We start from the raw sequence: 24,315 nt of genomic DNA, 5'->3' as shown, positions 1-24,315 counted from the left end.
CATAGTCTTTTAAAATGGATTTTAATCCACCCAGTGTGATCAATCCTGGCAATTTCAGGTCCTTTTGCAACTCATTCCACGGCGATGGAGCAGCATATTTAAAAACCTTTTTTTCCTATGATGACTGTACCTGTTCTGAGCTGTTTGCAGATTACAGAGATTAAGGATTTGGTTTAATTTCATTGAAAGCAGTACAGCAGGACACTGGGAACACCGTGTCTGCAGCTTATAACTTTGCAACTAATAATAAATGCATTTAATAACACTTCAAAACACTCAAAAGTGCATTGCTGAAAACACTGAGATACAGTACACATATCACACTGTAACGGTACACGGATTGTACCATTGGATTATACCTTATCTACTGTACATCCATGTCATATTCTGTTGTACAGTAAGTCTAGTGTAGAATCACATATCTTCAGATTGGTGTCAGTCTTCCTCTTCGTTTGGGCGTAGATGTCTCACTCCCCCCCCAGGCTCGGGGCCGAGGGGCTCTCCTTTTACCACCCCGAGCCCGGGGTGGTGGGGGGTCAGTTATCGTCGGGGCAGGAATCGACCTGAGGTGAGATGACACGCTCGACTCTCACGCCTGTGCTTCAGGCTCCTCCCTTGTCAGTCCGCTGGCTCTCTTCGTGTTCCCCCGGGCGCTTCTGCTCGCGTACCGAGGCGTCACATCTAAATGAACGAGAGCGCTGTTGCCACGCCGTTGTTTGTGATGCATCTGAATGCGTCCATCTACGCCGGTCCCCGGTGTCTCGCTCTGATTTATCTCGCCGTTGCTCTATCTATACACTGTAATACGCAATTTGTTTAGAAGCGTAATGCAATGTTTATCTTCATTTGCAGCCAGAGACAGAATCAGACTCTAGACATCTGATGGATGCATAGGCAGCCTGGTCACACTCTGCTGACTGTCACCAGACGAGTGGAGATGAATGCTAACTCGGGCAGATATATCTCCTGCCTGCGGTTCTTCCGCTGCCAGACTCCCCACAGTCTATCCAGTGAGTTATGGTCTGTCGGAGGAACCATAATCCATTTTCTTGAAATGCGACAATTATTTCTTTGGTTTGAATGTATCCGTTTGATAATATCTGGAAGAAAAATGTCACGAATCCACACGTTCAACACGACCGCTAATGTATAGTAATAATTACTAGACCTCGAGAGGTCGTTTATCACCGCACGGCAAGTGACACACAATTACACTCGTGAGCGATGACACATCACACAACACACAACACACAACACACATCACACAACACACATCACACATCACACAACACACATCACACAACACACAACACACAACACAACACACAACACACAACACACATCACACAACACACACAACACACAACACACAACACACAACACAACACACAACACACAACACACATCACACATCACACATCACACAACACACATCACACATCACACAACACACAACACACAACACAACACACAACACACAACACACATCACACAACACACACAACACACAACACACAACACACAACACAACACACAACACACATCACACATCACACATCACACAACACACATCACACATCACACAACACACAACACACAACACACATCACACAACACACAACACACATCACACATCACACAACACACAACACAACACACATCACACAACACACAACACACAACACACAACACCACACACCACACAACACACATCACACAACACACACACATCACACAACACACAACACACATCACACAACACACAACACACAACACACAACACACATCACACAACACACAACACACAACACACAACACACATCACACAACACACAACACACAACACACATCACACAACACACAACACACAACACACATCACACAACACACATCACACAACACACAACACACAACACACATCACACAACACACAACACACAACACACATCACACAACACACAACACACATCACACAACACACATCACACAACACACAACACACATCACACAACACACAACACACAACACACATCACACAACACACATCACACAACACACAACACACATCACACAACACACATCACACAACACACCACACACCACACAACACACATCACACATCACACAACACACACAACACACACAACACACAACACAACACAACACAACACATCACACATCACACAACACACAACACACAACACACATCACACATCACACAACACACAACACACATCACACAACACACAACACACATCACACATCACACAACACACACAACACACAACACAACACAACACACATCACACAACACACAACACACATCACACAACACACAACACACAACACACATCACACAACACACATCACACAACACACAACACACAACACACATCACACAACACACAACACACAACACACATCACACAACACACAACACACATCACACAACACACATCACACAACACACAACACACAACACACAACACACATCACACAACACACAACACACAACACACATCACACAACACACATCACACAACACACAACACACATCACACAACACACAGCACACAACACACAACACATATCACACAACACACATCACACAACACACAACACACATCACACAACACACATCACACAACACACAACACACATCACACAACACACAGCACACAACACACAACACATATCACACAACACACATCACACAACACACAACACACATCACACAACACACAACACACTTGTGGGGTTTGTCGGTGGAATTGGTCCTCTGCGTTTTCCCGTCCAAGCTGTCCTCCTCCAGGGACAGCCTCGTTAGGAGCAGTGGGCAGCCTCGTTAGTGTCCTCCTCCAGGGGCAGCCTCGTTAGTGTCCTCCTCCAGGGGCAGCCAGGAGCAGTGGGCAGCCTCGTTAGTGTCCTCCTCCGAGGAGCCAGGAGCAGTGGGCAGCCTCGTTAGTGTCCTCCTCCAGGGGCAGTCAGGAGCAGTGGGCAGCCTCGTCAGGAGCAGTGGGCAGCCTCGTTAGTGACGCCCGGGCGGGGACCAAGTCCAGGTGCTCAGTCCAGGTCCTGGTCAGGGACAGGACTGAAGAGCATCTGTTCTTCTGCATGTTTTTCATATTGGGTTCTTGGGAGGGAACCCCTTGCAAACACGGGGAGAACATGCTAACTCCACACAGAAAGGCCGGGGAGATACCCCACCTGAGTACCTGACCACCCTGGGAGATACCCCACCTGAGTACCTGACCACCCTGGGAGATACCCCACCTGAGTACCTGACCACCCTGGGAGATACCCTACCTGAGTACCTGACAACCCTGGGAGATACCCCACCTGACTACCCTGGGAGATACCCCACCTGAGTACCTGACAACCCTGGGAGATACCCCCCCTGAGTACCTGACCACCCTGGGAGATACCCCCTCTGAGTACCTGACCACCCTGGGGTGAACACTCCCAGTGCCGACATCGTCCCGAGCAGGGATCGAACCCAGGACCTCCTCGCCGTGCCGCTCGTGAGCGTGACATCTCCCAGCCTGTGTGTGTTGCAGGTGAACTTCATTACGCTGAAAGGGGGATAACCCACAAACCTGGAAGGTCATAACTGATTATTCATTCACTCACTCACTCAAGTACTGTACCTCCAAATTGAGTCCTGCTGGAAAAGGTGGTGTAATACTGATTCAGTGGGAAGCTTTGCATGGACGCACCTGAATCCAAGGAGTTTCAAATGAAGGTCAAATATGAAGAGGACTACTTTAGCTGGAGCTACGGTTCAGCAGTTCCCCTATCAGCCTCAACATAGTAGGGCTATTTTACTCTTATTATATATATTTTATTTCATTATACATTCTATTCGTGGGCGCTGACCTGAACATTGTCCCGTTTTCCTGCTGTAACTGACTCCCTTCATCCACAGTCGTGCTCAACCCATCCTTTTCACTCACACCTCCGGGATAAACCTCGGTCTACAAACAACAGTTGGTGCTTTGTTGATGGTAGCTAACCCACAGGGCCAGGCCAACCGTTTACGCCAGATTGCTTTAATTAAGATGACAGATGCCGGTGTCTTCCGGTCCCTCTCCCACGAGTCTGAATTGATCCTTAAGCGGTGGTCCTCTTAACCGTTCCCTAGACCTTCACACATATGTGTCTGTCTTAATTACGGCAGCTTTAAATCGTTGGGGCCTCCGCTTTGTCTTGATGCCTCTAGCGGATTGGTCCACACTCTGCCATATGCCAAGGACAAGAAGAGAATCAATCACTCTACTGCCGTTGTCTCCTTTTTAACAAGAGCGCACATGTGCTTTCATCTGTCCGCCTCTCCCCCCCCTCCCTCCCCCCCACCCCTCCCCCCCCCTCTCCTCACCTGCCAGTCCATTTAAACAGGTCCTCTGTGTCTCCGTGATCTCTGGGCCTTAGCAGCTGTCTCTGTGTTTAATCACGGTTTAAATGTGCCGGTAAGTCGTGCATAACGGCCGGCGATAAACACGCTGTAATGACTCCGGCCGAGGCCGCAGCTGGTGACACGGCCGGAGATCAGAGGCGCGAGCGAGACCGCGTTACCGTGCTGGAGGGGAACTATCCCCGATGTGACCCCAGAGGTACGCTGTCGCTCCTCTCATCTGGGGTCACGTATATAAGGATATAGAAAAGGGTGACCGGACTATTCCAAATGGCGAATTTCAAATCTGACGCTCACCATGCTTTCCTGTCGATGTCTTTTGTCATGTCGGGGTCTTGTCGGGTCGTTTATAGGTGAGATAACCACTGTTATAGTCTATTTTTCACTCACTGTTCCTTCGTTTCGGGGTTTTCTGCTTCTTCTTCTACGCTCTATCGGAAATAGCGCGCGCGCTGTGCGATTCGTCACAGTGCTGCCACCAATCGGTGAATGCTACGGGCTATATCAGTGGTTATTTCACCTATAAACGACCCGACAAGGCCCCGGGGGGGGGGGTGCTAGCGGAGCTTTGTGCGCCCCTAGTGCCTCGGCGCCCTAGGCTATTGCCTTGTATGCCAAGTGCTTGCGCCGCCCCTGGCGCTGTTGACCTGAGTGTCATCGCTTCCCGTGTGTATTTACTGTACATGAGGACCAATCAGATCGCTTTCTGTTTAGCATGTGGTGGGTGAGCCAGCTGGCTGGCTTATAGTTTGAGTTGGAACATCATCAAAGCAGCCATTGTTTCAGAACAATATCCATCCCTGTGATATCAGATCAGGTGCTCTCTATCAGATCAGGTGCTCTCTATCAGATCAGGTGCTCTCTATCAGATCAGGTGATCAGATCAGGTGCTCTCTATCAGATCAGGTGATCTCTATCAGATCAGGTGATCAGATCAGGTGCTCTCTATCAGATCAGGTGATCTCTATCAGATCAGGTGATCAGATCAGGTGCTCTCTATCAGATCAGAAAAAAATAGAACACCTCATGGAATTAAGATGATATAAAAACAACAAAAAACGATATTTATCAGGAGGGCTTCGGCAATTCATCTGCACGACAAACCGGGAAATCTATTTTCATTTATTTTCTTTGTTTTGGCCTGGCCGTCTGGCTAGGTCGCTGCTCGAAAAGTCTTCCCAACTCTCTAAACCGCCTCGTCAGTTATGACGCGCGCGCCATTGATGACTGGCGGGCCACTAGAGGGGAGCTGAGCGATGGATATTTGTGTGCATAATTAAGGATTGCATCTGTTTCAGACTGCGCTTGGCTTCGATGTCGGTCCCATGTCCCGGCAGCGATACGACACAGAGCCAGATATGGGCTGGGGGGGTGTCGGAGGGAGGATGGTTCCTCCTAGGCGGTGGGGGAACAGCTGGGAGGGCTGGATGCGGGAGGTGCGCTCGTAGCGTGCCACTCAAGCCTCGCCCGGTCCAAAAAAGCAAGATGGAAGACAGTGGCAGCACCTGAGAACTGCTGTTCTCCCACTCCATCAGTCTCAGTCTCCAGACTCGTCCGTCCTCCCCGCCTTGGCGCCCCTCCCCCCTGCCTCCCCCCGCCCCCCCCCCGCTCCCCTCCACCCCCCCAGCGCCCGCTAACCACAGCCACGGGCCGCCGCTCCTGCCCCGAACCTCTCAGAAGAACCCCGCCTCTCCAGTCACGGGTTTACTTCCTTAAACACGGTCGGGGTCTCGGAGGAGAAAAGGCTCTTGTAACGGTCGCTTGTGATTGGTTAAATCCTGCGGCGCCCGGCTGAACACACAGACGCCGTCCTGTCGTTGGGTGGATTTAGAACATACTAGATTAACAGTAACAGACTTATCTCTTATAGGAGAATGTTCTTTTTCGACAACCTGGACCTTATTTACGGCATATTATATCCATATAACATGGATTATGGTGCGCATGCGTGCTGGAGCAAGTGGGGAAGCTTTATTTGTTTCTAAAGACGTTTCTAAAGATCATATTACAGAGGCTAAAGACCACATATTTGAAAACCACAACAAGCCCTCGCTTTAGGAAGCACAACTATCGATTCATAAAAACAGATTGATGAAAACAACTGTTTCGCGGCAGAAAATAGATTTTTTAGAAGCTGCATTCTCGTTGCCCCCACCACCGCCATTACATGGATATACTGGCTCGCGCTGGATTTTAAATTTCTTCTACAGGCCTCCGAATTACACCAAAGTGATCTCGGTGAGTCAAACGTCTTATAATATGCCGTAAATAAGGTCCAGGTTGTCGAAAAATAACATTCTCCTTTAATACGAGAGGCACGACATCAAGGTAATATATTGAGATACAGACGGGGAAAATGATCACATTGATGATGACTAACGTGTGTGTGTGTGTGTGTGTGTGTGTGTGTGTGTGTGTGTGTGTGTGTGTGTGTGCGTGTGTGTGCGCGCCACTGACATCAGTTCAATGTGATCGTGGCATCATTCTGATTCATATATTCTATAAGTCAGAATGATGCCGTGACCTGTAACTCTTGGTGACAGGTGATCTTCGGGGTTGATGTGGGGGTTGATGTGGGTCTATTAGACGTGTCCCTGATCTATCACCTTCCGTGCATTAGCTGTAATGTCACAGCTGCGGTGGCCTCAAGGTGACCTTCCCGGGCCCCGAGGGGACTGCGTTGAGGAGAGACGGATGGGGACAGGCGTGTCCCCCGCGAGCTCCTTTCATCTCTCTCTCTCTCAGTCCCTGTGTCCCCCTTGATCAAAGACCATTGCTCCTGTCCTCTCCTGTCCCCTGGAGGGTCCCCCTGTCCCCTGGGTCTTTGGTTCTGACAGTCCTGGGATTGTTTTCGGCTAACAGTAGACTGTGACTGTCTCTCTCTCTCTCTCTCTCTCTCTCTCTCTCCCTCTCTCTCTCCCTCTCTCTCCCTCTCTCTCTCCCTCTCTCTCTCTCTCTCTCTCCCTCTCTCTCTCTCTCTCCCTCTCCCTCTCCCTCTCTCTCTCTCTCTCTCTCTCTCCCTCTCCCTCTCCCTCTCCCTCTCCCTCTCCCTCTCTCTCTCTCTCTCTCTCTCTCTTCCTCTCGCTCTCTCTCTCTCTAGATTACCCAGGGGGGGCTGTATGGGTGTAGATTACCCAGGGGGGGGGGGGGTATTTGTAGCAGTAGCAGGACGGGACCGTCTGAATCGGGCCAGCGTGTCTGAGTCACCGTCTCACACGTGACACAAGTACTGTACGTGACCTCCCGATGACACTGGAGGGGCTGACACAAACACATTTGCCTGGGGGAGAGAGGGAGAGAGGGAGAAAGAGAGAGAGAGAGAGGGAGAAAGAGAGAGAGAGAGAGGGAGAGAGGGTGAGAGGGAGAGAGAGAGAGGGAGAGATAGAAAGAGAGAGAGGGTGAGGGAGAGAGAGAGGTGCTAGGGGTGAAGGCAGAGAGAGAGAGAGAGAGAGAGGGAGAGAGAGAGAGAGAATGAGGGAGAGAGGTGCTAGGGGTGAAGGCAGAGAGAGAGAGAGAGAGAGAGAGAGAGAGAGGGAGAGAGAGAGAGAGAGAGAATGAGGGAGAGAGGTGCTAGGGGTGAAGGCAGAGAGAGAGAGAGAGAGAGGGAGAGAGGGAGAGAGAGAGAGAGAATGAGGGAGAGAGGTGCTAGGGGTGAAGGCAGAGAGAGAGAGAGAGAGAGAGGGAGAGAGAGAGAGAGAGAATGAGGGAGAGAGAGAGAGAGAGGGAGAGAGAGGGAGAGAGAGAGAATGAGGGAGAGAGGTGCTAGGGGTCAAGGCAGAGAGAGAGAGAGAGAGACTGGAGAGAGAGAGGTGCTAGGGGTGAAGGCAGAGAGAGAGAGAGAGAGAGAGAGAGAGAGAGAGAGAGAGAGAGAGAGAGAGAGGAGAGAGAGAGAGGGAGAGAGAGAATGAGGGAGAGAGGTGCTAGGGGTGAAGGCAGAGAGAGAGAGAGAGAGACTGGAGAGAGAGAGGTGCTAGGGGTGAAGGCATGTTATGTGTCATCTCCATGTGGCAGCAGCTCCACACACACACACACATACATACACACACACACACATACAGAGAAATACAGAGGGCCGCTTCAGCATGTGTGTGTGTGTGTGTGTTCTGTGTCATCACTCATTGCACGTGCGTTGTGTATCACAAGCTGTACGACTAGAAATAAGCTTTGAAAAGTCGCCATGATTGTTTGTTTAGTTAAGCTGAGATGTGTATCTACTTCACTCCGTGTCCTGGCGCGACCCCCCAAAAGTACTTTGGCTCAGTTATGTGCTCATATCACAGATCACGCCTCCTCAGAGACTTGTAAAGCGTTCGATGCTGTTTTACTGCCCCCCCCCCCAGAACCACTCTTCATCTGCAGGATCAGGGATAAACCACGGACCTTTGAATCCAGATAAAATCGAAATGTCACTGAGGTTATTCATATATACAATGAAAAGCTAAAAATGGTGCTTAGAGAACCCATGAATGCATTTTGTGTCTCTGTGTGTAGAAGCAGGGTGTGTTTGGTATTACTGCATTTGTTACGCCATGAGCTTTAAGTTTCAATTCCCCCCATTGACAATGGATGGGAGGTATTTTTCGCTCCCGAGTCCAAAAAATGAATGGTGGTGAATGGCCGACCGTGTTAGGGTGGCCCATGGACCCGCCCCGTGATTCGGATCCGCTCCAAATTTGAATGGGTTCTAAGTTGGCCCGTGCTACACCCCTCCACCAAGTTTCATGAAAATTGGTCTGGTAGTTTTTGCAAAATCCTGCTAATAAACAAACAAATGAACAAACACGCACACCAACGAAAACATTACCTGTCGTCAGCGGTCGCTGGGGCGGAGGTAACTAACAGCGTTAGCGCTGAACACCTTGTGTTCAGTGAGTAGTGTTAATACAGCCCTGCGTGTGCTATACTACAAGGAGTGTGTGGCAGCATTGGTGAGAGTGGATTGGCGTAACCCATACGTTTCTGCTTACCCAGGGGTGGGTATTTGGGGTGGCTGTCCAATGATCGTAGGGCTGGCGGTTCGAATCCTGCCTGCTGTCCACATGTCGAAGTGTCCTTGGGCAAGACACTGAACCCCAAGTTGCTCCCAATGAGCAGGCTGGCACCTTGCGTGGCAGCTGCCACCATTGGTGTGTGCATGTGTGTGCGAATGTGTGTGTGAATGGGTGAATGAGAGGCAATTGTAAAGCACTTTGGTTAAAAGCACTATATAAGTGCAGTCCATTTACCATTGACCATATTTATACCGGGGGAGCGAGTTTAGCCAACAACTCGCTATCTACTCAGGACTCACAAGGACCCCGTTTCCCTCGGTGACATTGGCCGCCTCTCGTGCCTCGCACTTAATATTTCTATGAGTCTTTGACCCCCCTCAACTCTGTCCCCATAGAGGATGGAGCTCCTTGTCCCTCTGGCCCCTGTAACGGCACGGCGGCTTCTCTCATTAGCGCTCTCCTCCCAGGAGTGGTCATGTGCTCCATCTGCCGGGAGAGGAGAAGCGATCAGCTGCTTCTGATACTGCTCATCACGCACAAACGAGAGGCCGCCAGGCCAACGAGCCATTAGCGCGGGATGAATAATGTCCGCGCGTGACGGGAATCGAGAAGTCTGGCGAACGAACGCAGAAAGCAAGAGCAAAGACAAACCGCCTCAAAGTCATGTTTTTCCTCTCTGTTCGATGAAGGTGACCCCCGGTCCTCTCGTGAATGAATGGAGCTTCGCCACGAACAAAGTAAACGCTGATTGACTGCAGCCCTGCGTAATGATGACGTCACAATGATTTAGCAGACACGTTTTATCCAAAGCAACTTACAGTAGCTGTGTTCGTAATCGCTCCCTCGTTCCCTCACTCCCTATTCCCTATGGACCTAGGGTTCACCATGTAGTGAACTACCTAGGGAACGGAGAACATGTAGGGTACATGCACTGTTCCCTGGAAATCAAGGTGAATTGTGGGTAATAAATAGTGGACTATATAGGGAACGAAAATTCCGTGGAGAATTCGGACACTACAAACAAAATGGCTGATGCCCTATATAGTGCACTATATAGTGAATAGGGAGCGATTCCGAACACAGCTATAGAGTGCATTCAATGTAGGTAGTGACAGAACAGCTGAATACAAAGGGAATAGGTGCTAAGAGGAAGGGTCAGGGTAGTGCTTCTTGAAGAGGGGAGTTTTCAGCCTTCGGCGAAAGGGGTTAGACGGTGACTCCGCTGTTTGTTTCACTACTGATGAAGTCTGCAGAATGATGTGTTAATTAATACATATATGACGTGTGTACTTCTATTGCAATTGATAAAGGAAGAGATCTTGTATTTTCTTCCTGGACGAGGGTGGGTGAAATTGCCGTTTATGGAGTTGGAGCATCGGGCACAGTTACCACATCTGTAAAACCCCTGGGGGGGTGGGGATCCAGGTGGAGGGGGGGGGGGGGGGGGGGGGGTTGGGGTTGGGGAGCCAGGTGGAAGAGGGGTTGGGGTTGGGGAGCCAGGTGGAAGAGGGGTTGGCGTCTGTTGTTCGGGCTTCTTAGTGAGGAGGGAGGGTCTGTCTGGAGGTGTGTGGAGTGCTCTGTTGTAGGCGGACTCACTGTCTCCTTGTGCACATCGTGCCTTAAAGCGATCGGACAGTTCTGTAGCTTTAGACTTGTATTCTAGGATAGAGCTACAACTCCTCCTTAGACGGGAAAATTGTCCGACTGGGACATTACAAATAAGGTGGTGGGAATGGTTGCTGTCTGCTCTGAGTTGAGTGTTCCTGTTGAGGGGTTTACGGCAGATGGTGGTCTCAAGCTTATCATCAACACCCTTAGATATGGTAAGATCCAGAAAATCAATGTAAACAGTGTTGGACTCCATTGTAACTGATAAATAGATAGTGGTGGAGTTGACATATAGAGAAGAAAGTCTTTGAGCTGTTCTATAGTGCCCTTCCATATCAGTAGGATCTCATCTATGTACCTGCGCCATGGGCCTATCCTAGAGGGGAAGGGATTACTGGTAGGAGTATAAATCTTTCTTCCCAGAAGCCCCTGACCAGGCAGGCGGAGGAAGGGGCAAAGACGCTACCCATAGCGGTCCCCTGTGACGGGAGGTAGTAGTTTCCTGAATACTTCAAGACATTCTTAGATCTAATAACTTGGGCTAGACTAGTGAGGAAGCTGGAGGAGGTAGGACAGGGCTTGCAGACCGACATTATGGGGAATACATGTATATAAGCTTAAGATATTGAGAGACAGCAGGATATCAGTTGATTGGCATTTCACATCTTTAATGCTATTCAAGACATCAGTGGTATCACCAAGGTACAGTAAGAGGGCAGGCCATGCACATATTCCCTCAAGAAATGATCCGTATATTTAGACAGCGGTTCAGTCAGACTGTCTATGCTGGACACAGAGTGGGGGATCAACTATAGATTTAGGGACACCATAAAAGACAGGACAGATCGTGGGATCTTTCATTAGGAACTGTTTTTCTTTTTCAGTTATCCATCTTGTGGGAGGTGTCTATGATGTCATCTATCTCAGCTGGCAGTGGGGTTGGAATAGGCTATATGCACAACTCCAGTACTTCCTGAAATTAGACATGCTTCTCTATTTCCTGTCCTACATTATTGGATGAAGTGATTAATCAGGTGTGCCTGACTGCAGCACAATGATCAGGCACACCTGAATAATCATTTAATCCAATAGTGTAAGACAGGAAATAGAGAAGCATGTCTAATTTCAGGAAGTACTGGAGTTGTGCATATAGCCCACACAGGGGTGTATAGTTATTGGTGTCCATTAGTTGAGTCATATTTCTCCAAATGTATAACTACGGCTGCGCCCCCTTTATCCTGGTTCGTTTCCAAGTAGGACGAGGACCCCCTTTTATTATGAGTCCATCTTTGTATTTATTTATATTATTTTTACTTATTAAATATTATTATTTATTTATATTTTTTTTACAAATAATATTTTATTCACTACACATTTTCCGTGTATCATAATAAATAAAGGAGCCAATTTACAGTATTTTTTTACATTCCCGTTTACTTAAACAATAGAAAGACACAATATATCTGAATGCCGTGAGATGGTTGACAGATCTTGGTGGGAAATTCCTCACATCTGTTCTTCTCTCTTGATTTCCAGAGCGGCGGTGAAGACGGGGGTGTCCTTCCGCACGGCGACTCCCAGCAACGCTCTACTGTGGGACATCGCGCTTGATAAGGGAGCCGACGGCGCCATCGCTGTCGTCTGTCAGAGGAAGTCCGACATACCCGGGAAAAAGTGAGCATGCTAACAACAACGTACCGTACTACGATCGCTCGAAACGTCCTGCTTGTGTTGACGCCCGAGCGTCCTGTGGAATTCCTGCTAATCACGGAAATCGCTGGAATTCAGTCCGGTGGTGAAGTGTTTCATCGATGCCAGCGATTCCTTTTATGGAAACACTGGCAGTGGTTTTAAAAAGGCCTACACTCAGAATTTAAGCATTTAATCCAAATAATATGAAGTTAAACAAGCGTGACTGTGCCACTTTAATGGAGCTTTACTAATCCTAATGGAGTTGAAAGAGGAACAGTAGGCTCTCAGGTACACTATGTGCCACTCAGAAGAGATTCCGGGCCCTTCTGGTGCCATCATGACCAGGGCTTAATAGACCATCTCTGCTCTCATACAGAAGCAAACGTTGCTTGGCACGGCTTTAGGAGCTTGCTCGATTGTCCCGTTAAGAGGGGTCAGGGAAGAATTTTTACAGCTCACCTTTCTGGCCCCCGGGTGATACTGTTTTTTTGCTTCCCTCTGGAATATGTAGGGGTGGGTCGTATGCCCACCTCCCTTGTTCTCTGTAAAGCGCATAGTGTTGCCTCTGTGTATGAAATGCGCTATACAAATAAAGCTTTGATTGATTGATTTGGTTTGATTTAGGCCCCCTGTCCCCTATCACCAGTCCCCAGCAGCTCAACTTGAAGGCCCTTTTATGTATGACGATCAGCGTCTGACACCGGCCAAGATCACATGGGTTTATTGCCATGGTAGTTTACACCTACAGTACTAGGAATTGGATCAGTGTGTGTACCATCGACCTCAACAAATCCTCAGTACATGTTAACTACAGTACTGTGGCAATAAACTGATCTGATTCTGAGAAGAAATCAAATAATGCAGAGTCATACTTTCTGTTACATCATCAGTACACTGGTTTATTTAATCACACAAATGGATCTATTCTCCATTGCATTGAGCGCTCTTAACGCTGGGGAACTGTAGACTTATCTCCACCATTAGGGCATTTCTGTCACAAATAAAACACTTGATTTGTGATGGAGAGAATGCCGAAGGTGTATGCGTGAGACTGATACTGTGTATTGGGTGACCCTGTTTTCCGGTTTTCTGTGCTGTAGATTAGTCATTGTTTACAAAGAACAGTTTCGGTTGGTCCTTTTATAATCCATTTCTCCACAGATGGCCAGATTAAAATAGCAAAATCTGGTTTAATGTATGCTTAAGGGGATAAAGACCCTCTTTTAACGTATCTTGTTTTGGTACTTGAATAGCACCCATGGCGTGTTTGGTTTCTCTCAGTCTATTAAGATCATTCAATTAGAACCAATCCCTGCTCTTTGCTCATGATTGTACTTATTGCGCATTGAGCTAAAAGGCTGCGAGAGAGTCACTCAATGACGACTGGACATGAGAAGCTTTGTGTTGGTCAGTAACGTGTGTGAGAGGCATCTGGTGATTGTTGAGCACCATACGTGCGTGATGATGTCGTCATATTGGGTGAGTATTGCTGGTCTATGGTGGGTTTCAGGGCCTACTGGATAACCCCCATGAATACAGCAGAGAGAGAGGCTTCTGAATCCTCATATACAGTCACGGTCTAACTGGATGAAAATGGATATTTTGACATTTTTAAAATCTGTTCAAAATCCCATTTAACCCACTGCCCTGTGCAGCCTATCAGTCTTGGCAATCCTAATGTTTAGGCCCTAACTCACGTTCGATTTAAACAGGCCTGACAACAAGTCCAATGTGATGAGTGAAGATGTTTCATTTGATAGGCACAGATTCGTCAGAGCAACTGTATAGCAGATCTCACGTCCTGCTCAAGGCATTATGGGATGGTAGGATCGGATAATGTTGCAGGGGGGAGCTGTGTATTTTAAACTAAGCTTTAAACTCTCGTCTCCATTGCCATGCATGTGTGGGGACAGGGAATAGGTGTCACGGCAAAGACATAGTCCATCTCATTCATCTGTTGTCGCACAAGCAGGCAAACCCCCTTGTGTTCATTTGGCTTGCTGATGAGCTAGCCTGCTCGTTTAGTCATGCTGTACTTTACATGTGCAGGTGCAAGTGATTATTTGTCATAACAGAAAATTAATGTGTGGAAAGAGCATTCGTCGGCTCTCAGGGGAAAATAACTATAATCATTTTCTCCCATTAATTCAGTGGAAAGGGCTTTTTGAGGGCTTTTTCTGATATATGAACACCAGAAACACCTTGAAGAGGAATATATAATATATTTTTTATTATATTAGTTCTAAAATGTATTTCTATATTATGTTTTTTTTTACCAGGTTTTAACATCTAACCCAGGGACTGCAGCTGAAAATTAGCAACCCTGCTATTGCTGGTATATTTACAGTTGTATTCATGCTTCATGTCTCACAGTGGATTGGTCTGCACTGTCCCTGCGCAAATAAACTCAATAAAGTAAAGAGCAGTTTCTTTGTGAGGATGGACTGAGGTTCTGTTTCTTTATGAGGATGGACAGGTTCTGTTTCTTTGTGAGGATGGACTGAGGTTCTGTTTCTTTGTGAGGATGGACTGAGGTTCTGTTTCTTTGTGAGGATGGACTGAGGTTCTGTTTCTTCGTGAGGATGGACTGAGGTTCTGTTTCTTTGTGAGGATGGACTGAGGTTCTGTTTCTTCGTGAGGATGGACTGAGGTTCTGTTTCTTTGTGAGGATAGACTGAGGTTCTGTTTCTTTATGAGGATGGACTGAGGTTCTGTTTCTTCATGAGGATGGACTGAGGTTCTGTTTCTTTGTGAGGATGGACTGAGGTTCTGTTTCTTTATGAGGATGGACTGAGGTTCTGTTTCTTTGTGAGGATGGACTGAGGTTCTGTTTCTTTGTGAGGATGGACTGAGGTTCTGTTTCTTTATGAGGATGGACTGAGGTTCTGCTCTGTTCGGTTCCCCTAGGCTGGGCAGCAGTTGGATGGAGGTTCTCCAGATGGACTTTGAGGTGGAGGAGCTGAGCAGCGCGTTGGACAGCCAGGCGGTCAGCTGGAGGCTGGAGCTGCCGCCGGGCGCCGGGGACGGAGGGAGGATGGAGGGAGCCATGAGGATCTACACCACCCAGAGGGACTTCGTGGGCCTGGCTCCTCTCGTCATGGTGGGTATGGGACTTCCTGTCCATATGGGACTTCCTGTCCACACCGTCCATAGGAATGAACACAGTGGCTGAGAACATGCAGGGTAGGGATTCTTGGGGTCCCAGCGTACGAGTTTGGCGCCGAGGAACAAACCGCAGACCGCGTCATCCAGGACTGTCCGATATATCGGACACCCAACGGAATGCGTGTCCTGACCGTTGTGGAAGACGAAACGGTGACGTGGCTCCTGGAGGTGTGCTGGATATATAGCCCGGGTGACCTCTCACCCAGGCTCAGGGTGGTAAAAGGATAGCCCCTCACCCAGGCTCAGGGTAGTTAAAGGATAGCCCCTCGGCCCCGAGCCTGGGGGGGGGAGAAACATCGACACCCACACGAAGAAGAAGAGACAAGATGTATGGTGGAAGTTTACCAATAATGGCTTTGAAAATAAACGAATACCAGAGATTGTTAGGCCTTAAAGAGAGAGTATAGTACAGTATAGTGTAGTTATAGTATAGTATAGTATAGTATAGTATAGTTATAGTATGTTGCCTTTGTGCCATTGTTTTCAAGCAGCTGGGCTTTTTGCATTAAACTACTATTTACACCAGGGATACAAAATGAAGCATCTGGTATTCATGTATCTGAGTCTCCCAGACTGTAGACAAACTGTCTCTTTCAATGTAATCTAATCTAAAGTCCCTCAGAGCTTTGGTGGGTTGTATTTCAGAGCGGCACAGTGGCACAGTACTTAGAGTAGCACTGTCGCCTCACAGCTAGAAGGTCCTGGGTTCGATTCCCGCTCGGGACGATGTCGGCACTGGGGATGTTCTCCCCAGTGCTGTCGGGTCCTCGGGTGGGGTATCTCTGGTGGGGTATCTCCTTCCTGTGTGGAGTTTGCACGTTCTCCCTGTGTTCGCAAGGGTTCCACCAAAGAACCCACACATGCCAAAGAACAGAGGTTCTTCAGCCCTGTCCCTGGCGAGGAGGACACCCCTGAAGCTGCCTGTGTGTGTTGTGTGTGTTGTGTGTTGTGTGTGTGTATGTGCTGTGTTGTGTGCTGTGTGTTGTTTGTTGTGTGTTGTTTGTTGTGTGTTGTGTGATGTGTGTGCTGTGTTGTGTGTTGTGTGTGTGCTGTGTGTTGTGTGTGTGTGTGCTGTGTTGCTCACGTGTGTACGTGTGTGTGTCACTGCCGTGTGGCTGATTAAAGACCCCTTGAGGTCTTATAATTATTATTATTATTGTTATTATTGTTATTATTATTATTATAAGTAGACAACATGTTGTTCCACTGTCCCAACAGCAAATACAGTATTTATTAACCATGAATAGTTATGATTCATCAAATGAACTGTTGAAATTCCTTTTTACCTCTAACATGGCAAACTCTGTGCTATGGATGGATATGTACTGTAGTGGGCAGTAACCAGTATCTCCTCTGGATAGAAGGTATAACCTCTAGACTCCTCCAGAGTTGTATTATTTTGATGGTCTCTCTACAGGACACAGAGATTCTGAACACGGCGGTGCTGACCGGTAAGAAGGTGGTGATGCCGGTCAGGACGGTGGCCGTGGAGGAGGACGGACTGGTCACTGACGTTTCCGATTTCACCGACTGCAACTCTACTGATGAAGACGTCTTGAAGGTGCAGTAGGCTTGACGCCAAGTATTCCCTCGAACTTTAGAATGGGGTGATATTACACGCCGTGAAAATCACCTTCGGAAGACGGGCACTTGGCACTTAAACACACTCAAGTTCAAAACGGTGTTCTTCTCAAAGGCACACACAGGGCAGTCTAACACCTAGGTTTGGAGGTGACTCAACAGCCGTTGTTGTTGTTAAAAGGTTATTGTTCACATACAGTAGGTGTCATCATAACCAGGGTATGTGGCAGGGCTGTGGCGTGAACAAATATGCCAAATAAACGAGAACTCGTCTATGAAGAGAAGGTGAAATGAGGACAAAACCGTTTGGAGTAGAGTGTTTGGAGTGGAGAGGTTGAGAATGCTACATGTGGTATGTTTGTGTGTCCTGGGTGACCGCTGACGGCAAATAAGTCCTGTTTCTTTTTCACTCCAGTAACATTTCACATCAATTTCTCTTTTCTGACCAACCACTGACCCGAACTGACCTCAGGAAAGGATACTGGTGTTTGTTACTAGTGTCCTCCGAGTCTTTGACTTACCCTGCAACCCCGAGGCATTTTAGTCCTCCTATAAACAGCCTGTTTGCTTTATAGATCGAAACAAATGTGAGCTAAACCTTCAGCGCTGCCCGAAGGAACAAGAAGTCGAGGGCGTTTTCCCAAGGTTTCAATTGAAACCCAAAAAACAATCCCACATTCTTTCATTCATACTGAACTGTAAACATCGGCTCCAGTCATTGTTCGACATACATATGATGCTGTATGCTCTGTGTACTAACACATCTTCATTAACTGCCTCTAAGCTCATAGAGTTGTTTGTTGACCAGACATCAGCTGGAATCACACATCTAATCTTCTTAGTATAAAGTCTTGACTCGGACGTATGCAAATAGAACATCAAAAGTCTGTGCTACTGTAGACGGCGAAGGCTTTATTCAGCGTGATAAACAGATCAAAACAAACTCTTGTGCGCATCGATGAAGCGGCTTTGTAGATGTGTGTCCATATTGATGAGAGAGGGAGGGACGCTTCTGCTGTGCAAAGCAGGGTCCTACTTTAATTCACTACAAGAACTCTGATTGATATTCCAGGCCACAAGCTGAGGCTTTGTCTACAGAGACACGGAGCTGCACTCAATACCTTTCAAGGGATTCTTTGCTGAATGTCATTTGACAATGGCTCAATGAAGAGACGTCTCTGTTGCTATGAGTGGAACCGGAGTGGAGCAGCTTTAAGATGAGAAGAGAGGGACTGTATTTGAGCGCGCGCTGGACAAAGGCCTGTAGACAACGTCACATCACATCGTCCAACGGTGACGTGGCTCCTGGAGGTGTACCTGGATGTATATCCCGGGTGACGCCTCACCCAGGCTCGGGGCCGAGGGGCTATCCTTTTACCCCTCCGAGCCTGGGTGAGGCGTCACCCTGGGTGGGGGGGGGGAGGACAATAACAACTAACCCCAAACGAAGAAGAAGAATCCAACGGTCTAGTCACTGTCCAGAGATAGAGATTTTGCCCTTTGAACCCAGTTATTGCCATCCAACCCATGAGCCCAGGACGGAGGAGGTCAATCCCAGGTCAGCTTCATGGTCACTGACATGCGTTATGTGCGTGCGGTTATCTTGTCACATGATCGTCTCAGATACATCGCCGGTCTCTCTGACTGCGTCTCCTCTCAGCGCAGGGGCCGGGGGGAAGGGGGGGGGGTTTCCTCTGCTATTAGCATTCATCCTTGATGCGTCCATCAAAGTCACTCATTCTTCTCCACTCCCTCCAGTGCTCATGGAGAACGGTGACAACTGAATTTCAATGCCCCCGTAAATTATACAATTCATTAAAGCAGGGAGTGTTTGTATTGTAGGTCCGGGCAGAGGCTGCACTTTGTCTTCTAGAATGTCAAAGAGCGCATGACGTTTTTTTCAACGACTATAAGACTCACCAACGTTATGCGAGGAATGTGATGAATTTACATGGGCAGAGCTGCGAGGGATGATGTTCAACATTGCACTTTGTGTTATTTAAGAAACATACATTTGCAATGCAGTGACTTATAACAGCCATGGACTTGCAGCCATCAAGCCTGTTTATAACTGTTGTTATTACCATAGTGGAGATTGCACTGTGCAATTATGACAGAACAATTAAGAATCCTTATTGAAGCTCGGGTCACAATTTGCTAAGAATGTGTCTCTCTTTATCAAGTCAAATGTTATTTATATAGCGCATGTATACATACATACAACACAATGTGCTTCACAACTAAATAAAAATGGAATAAAAAAGACGGATAGTAAAAAGCTATGAGAAATAAAATAGTGAGCATCCAAAAGCTAGACTAAAAAGTCTCCACAGTTTTGTCAAGCTCTCTGGCAGGCTATTCCAGAGGCTGGAGGCATGGAAACTAAAAGCTGATTGATTGATTGAAAACCTTTATTGTCCCCACTGGGGAAATGTTGTTGTCAAACAGCTTAAAAGAGACAGAACAGATAAAAGAGAACAGACAGAAAAAAATGCAATAAATAAATAAATAAACACAGTGCAAGCTAAGATGCAAACTAAAGTGCTCTAGTTCATGTGCAGTCATAAAGTCTCCATACGTCTCAGTCCTGGACGTTGGTTTAGTTAGGAGGTCAGTTCCAGAGGACCGCTGGACTCTAACGTTACATACGGTTTATATTGTGGTGCTGAGTCATGAAATGATTAGAAAACGAATCAAATCTCTTTTTTCTTCTTTATGACTATTTTCATCAGTCATGCTATGATAATGATCTAAATCTCTTATTTATGGACAAAGATTATCCTCTCTCCACATAACGATCATTTACAAACAAGAGCCGTGTTTATTGTGTAATTGATAAGGTCACAAACCGTACAACAAACATCATGAACCTTCATTAACACGGCGGGTCTCTCCTCCTCTGTCCAGGTGTCGGACAGGTGTGACTACGTGTTTGTGAACGGGAAGGAGACGAAGGGCAAGGTGAAGATGAAGGTCACCTTCACCTACAGCTACCTGAGCGCCCAGCTGGAGATGGACGTGTGGATCCCCCGGCTGCCCCTCCAGATCGAGGTGTCGGACGCCGAGCTCAGCCAGATCAAGGGCTGGAGGGTCCCCATCACCGTCGCCAAGAGGTAGCATCAAATCAAAAACTTTATTTGTACAGCAGGCAGCTACATCCGCCCCCCTCCATCAGCCTAAATAGCAGCCTAGCTCTTATTGTGTGATGTACTGTATATTGTGATGTTGTCCGCGCACTGTGATGTTGTATGTTGTCCAGCGCACTCAAGTTGAGACTATCTTCATTTCGTTGTACCTTGGCACAATGACAATAAAGACATTCTATTCTATTCTGCCACCCTCACCCAGTTTCCACACTACCAGTTACCAGGCTGAGACCGTAGCTCTAATTAGCCGGCCCGTTTTCCATCTCAAACACCATTTCCCAGAGGGCCGTGTTATAATGCCATTATGTAATATTATCGTACAACATCCCAGTGGGAGATCCGATCAGGAGAACTAGACAGACGTGACGGAGAGAAGAAGAGAAACCGTTATTAGCGCCCAGCGGGACGCGGCGTTTGTTTGTTTGTGTGTTTGTTTGTTGACAAGCGTGCGGCTGTAATACCGCGCGTCTCCGCCCCCCCAGTCCCAGGCTCGGCTGGATCAGCGAGGAGGAGGGGGACAGGAAGGGGAAGGGCTGCATGCTCCAGTTCCAGCACGCCGTGGTGCGGGTGCTGGCGGACTTCACGGCCGAGCGTGCGGACCCTCGGGACCCCCGGGCCAGCTTGCTGGGCTCCGACTGGCAGGTGGACGTCACCCGGCTGGTGCGCTACTTCCTGAAGGTGGAGGACCCTCTGGTCGCCCGGCTGCACGCGGGGAGGGTGCTGTCCGGTCGGGACGTGGGGACCACCTCCGTTCAGGTAGCCGTGATCTGGCTGGACCCCCCCCCCCCCCCCCTCAATTAGAGGTCAGGTTTGACCCCTAGGGTCCGTGAAGGAGATGTTACAGTGGAAATGTGACCACCACTGGAGGTTTAGTCCTGATCAGGTCATTTTTCCGTTTTTATTATTATTATAATTTTTTTTTTTTACAGATTATGAAAGTGTAAATTGTAAGCTTTCAAATGATGCGCCGTACAGTGAAATTTGCTAATATTTGAAGAGGATATGCTTCTGTGAATGTTGGTACGCCTGAAATCACTAAGCAGAGAAAAAGGGCTTCAAAGATTCAGAGCTGTTCACACTTCTCACAGGACATGGACTTTTGACGACAAAGTATGACATATTTAGAGATACTAAAACTGTTGTTTGTTAGATTGAGTGGGTTCTTCGCAACTTCAATTTTCATAATATAAAAAAAAGGAAAACAGTGAAAAAAAATAAAAATAATAATAATTAATAAAAAAAATACAAAAAATAAAATAATTATTTACATTAGAAATCTTCTGTCCCTGCGTAGGTGTTTTCCCCGTTGTCGGACTCCATCCTGGCAGAGAAGATGGTGACGGTGGTGGACGACAAGGTGACCATCACAGAGCTGGGCGTCCAGCTGGTCAGCGGCCTCTCCCTGTCCCTGCAGCTCAGCCCGGGAAGCAACCGGGCCATCCTCGCCACGGCAACCACACAGGATGTGCTGCAGAGCCCCAAACAGGTGCGGTTTCCCGCTCGGCGAGATCCTCGGCGACCGAAGCGCGTCACGCGGTCGTACGGTAAACGAATAAGATCGTCGGCGTACGGTTCGATTAAAATCCCCCGTGTCTCCTCAGGAAGCTGTGGTGAGCGCCTGGGTCCAGTTCAGTGACGGCTCGCTGACCCCGCTGGACATCTACGACCCCAACTACTACAGGGTGACGGTGACGTCCCTGGACGAGGGGGTGGTGTCGGTGAGGGGGACGCCCCCGGCCGTCGTGGCGGTGGGCGAGGGCCAGGGTGTGCTGGTCAGGGTGGAGATGGCCATCTGCGAAGCCTGCCAGAAGTCCAAACGCAAAAGCACCCTGGCCGTGGGCGGCGGCAGCCTCAAGGTCAAGTTCCAGGTCAACGGTCGGCGCTTCGACGGCGGCGGAGGGGACAGCGGCAGCGACTACGGGAGCGACGGGGACGAGGCGGACGGCGAGAGGAAGCGGCGGAGGCGTCCCCCCGGGCAGACGGCGCCCGCCGACTCGGCCTCGGAGAGAGAGGAGAGCGCCATGCGCAGGGTCAGCACCACCGCCAGGTCGGCCGTGCCGGGCGAAACCGGCCCGGGAGGAGCGGGCGGGGCCACAGGGAACTCCCTCGGCGCCGGTTACCGGGCGGGCGGTTCGGACGGCGGCACGGCGAAGGCTCCCGGTAACCTGCTGAACTACGACGGCGTCCCCGCTCAGGTGGAGGTGGACCTGGGTGGCGGCGAGGACGTGGCGATCGTCCGGCCCCTCACCGACCTGGAGATCGGCATGTACGCCCTGCTGGGGGTCTTCTGCCTCGCCATCCTGGTCTTCCTGGTGAACTGTGTCTCCTACGTGGTGAAGTTCCGGCGCAAGCGTCTCCCCTCTCACGGCTCGCAGGAGCCCGGCGGCCACCGGCACGACTGGGTGTGGCTGGGCACGGACGCCGAGCTGGTGATGGACGTGCCGGGGGGTCCCGCGTTCGACGGCGGCGCCGCCACGGTGATGGACATCGGGCAGGAGAAGGCCGCCCCTCTCCCTCTCCGGAGGACCAGCTGCCTGGCGTTCGCCGCTGACTCGATCCCCGCCCTCAGGAACAAGCTCGTCCGCTCCGAGTCCCTCCGCTCGCCGACCACTAAGAGGAAGAGGGTCCAGTTCACCACCTTCGGGTCCCTGGACCGCCGGCAGCGCTCGCCCGGCCCCGCCCCCGAGGAGAACGGCCACGGCATCCGCTGGGTGGGGCAGGAGGAGGAGGAGGGCGGCGGTGGCGACGTGGAAGCCGGGGCGTCCGTCGCGGCGCCCGAGGACCGTTTTTTATAGGCGCCGTTTCCTGTTTCCGACGCGGCGGCGTGTGTGGCTTCCATCACCTCGATGCCTTCGTACGCTCCTCGGTAGAAGCAACTGTTAATGGCACAAATTCACCGTCTGGGATTACGCACTGACCCCCTGCTAGTGTCTGACCAGGCCTTTTTACATGTAAATACACCTGGAACAGAGAATCGGAAGGAGGATGCCTCTCCTAACCTTGCTTTCATAAGGTTGACTCAGGCCAGTAGAACTCTCTTTTTTATATATAAAGCTCACAGACTCAGATGTGCTTGTTGCATGGATGGAAAAATGTACTTTTGCCTTTTGCGTCCTCAGTGTTATTCCCTCACATAAACAAACCCTCAAAGGTATTAAGCAAGAGGAACCCAGCTTGGGATTTCTCTATATGCAATGGGTACGTCTTCTTGCTGTGTACAGTGTTTCAATTCTGACTTTTGACTGTATCTGATATGATTTTTCATTAAAAATGTATTCACTGAAGTGTCTGAAGATTCGCTGTTTCCATCTATAACAACGGTTTACTTGAAAAGGCCCTGATGTTGCTTCAACAGGAAGTTCAACTCTGCTTGATTTATTGAACTGGGAAACGACGGACAAGAGATAACTTTTTCAGACAGAATCGATCCCGGATACATCCAGGAAGCAATCTGGCCAAACCTTAAGTGCTGTATGCTTAAATACCGAGCCAACATCAGATTAATATCTTTATTTGCCACATGTAAATGTACAGTGTACAATCACAGTGAAATGCTGCTGCCGGTTCTGTGATGTGCTCAATTACAGATAGGTTACACATACACAATTTACAAATTACACATCTATACAATATCAGATAAAAAAATAAGGTACCGTATGGATGAATTATGTACATACTATAAGTATGGATATAAATAAACAAAACCGTGGGGGCATGGGTG

At 48.7% G+C, this 24,315-nt stretch overlaps 1 protein-coding gene across 1 annotated transcript in view; it reads left to right on the top strand.

The window, feature by feature from the left end:
- Positions 1-23,389, top strand: part of LOC311310177 (transmembrane protein 132D) — a gene marked incomplete at both ends in the record, with an annotated part of 31,611 nt that extends 8,222 nt beyond the window's left edge. The window contains 7 exons of the mRNA XM_084439601.1: positions 12,547-12,684; positions 15,610-15,802; positions 17,285-17,428; positions 20,356-20,561; positions 21,083-21,350; positions 21,889-22,080; positions 22,196-23,389. Of these exons, the coding sequence (XP_084295727.1) occupies positions 12,547-12,684; positions 15,610-15,802; positions 17,285-17,428; positions 20,356-20,561; positions 21,083-21,350; positions 21,889-22,080; positions 22,196-23,389 (2,335 nt within the window). The remainder of the gene's footprint in view (positions 1-12,546; positions 12,685-15,609; positions 15,803-17,284; positions 17,429-20,355; positions 20,562-21,082; positions 21,351-21,888; positions 22,081-22,195) is intronic.
- Between the last annotated feature and the right edge of the window lie 926 nt (positions 23,390-24,315).

Source organism: Borostomias antarcticus (assembly GCF_949987555.1).
Source record: "Borostomias antarcticus genome assembly, chromosome: 6".
Classification (NCBI taxonomy): Eukaryota; Metazoa; Chordata; class Actinopteri; order Stomiiformes; family Stomiidae; genus Borostomias; species Borostomias antarcticus.
The sequence above is the reverse complement of the archived record's forward strand: the minus strand, read 5'-3'. Positions and strand labels throughout refer to the sequence as shown.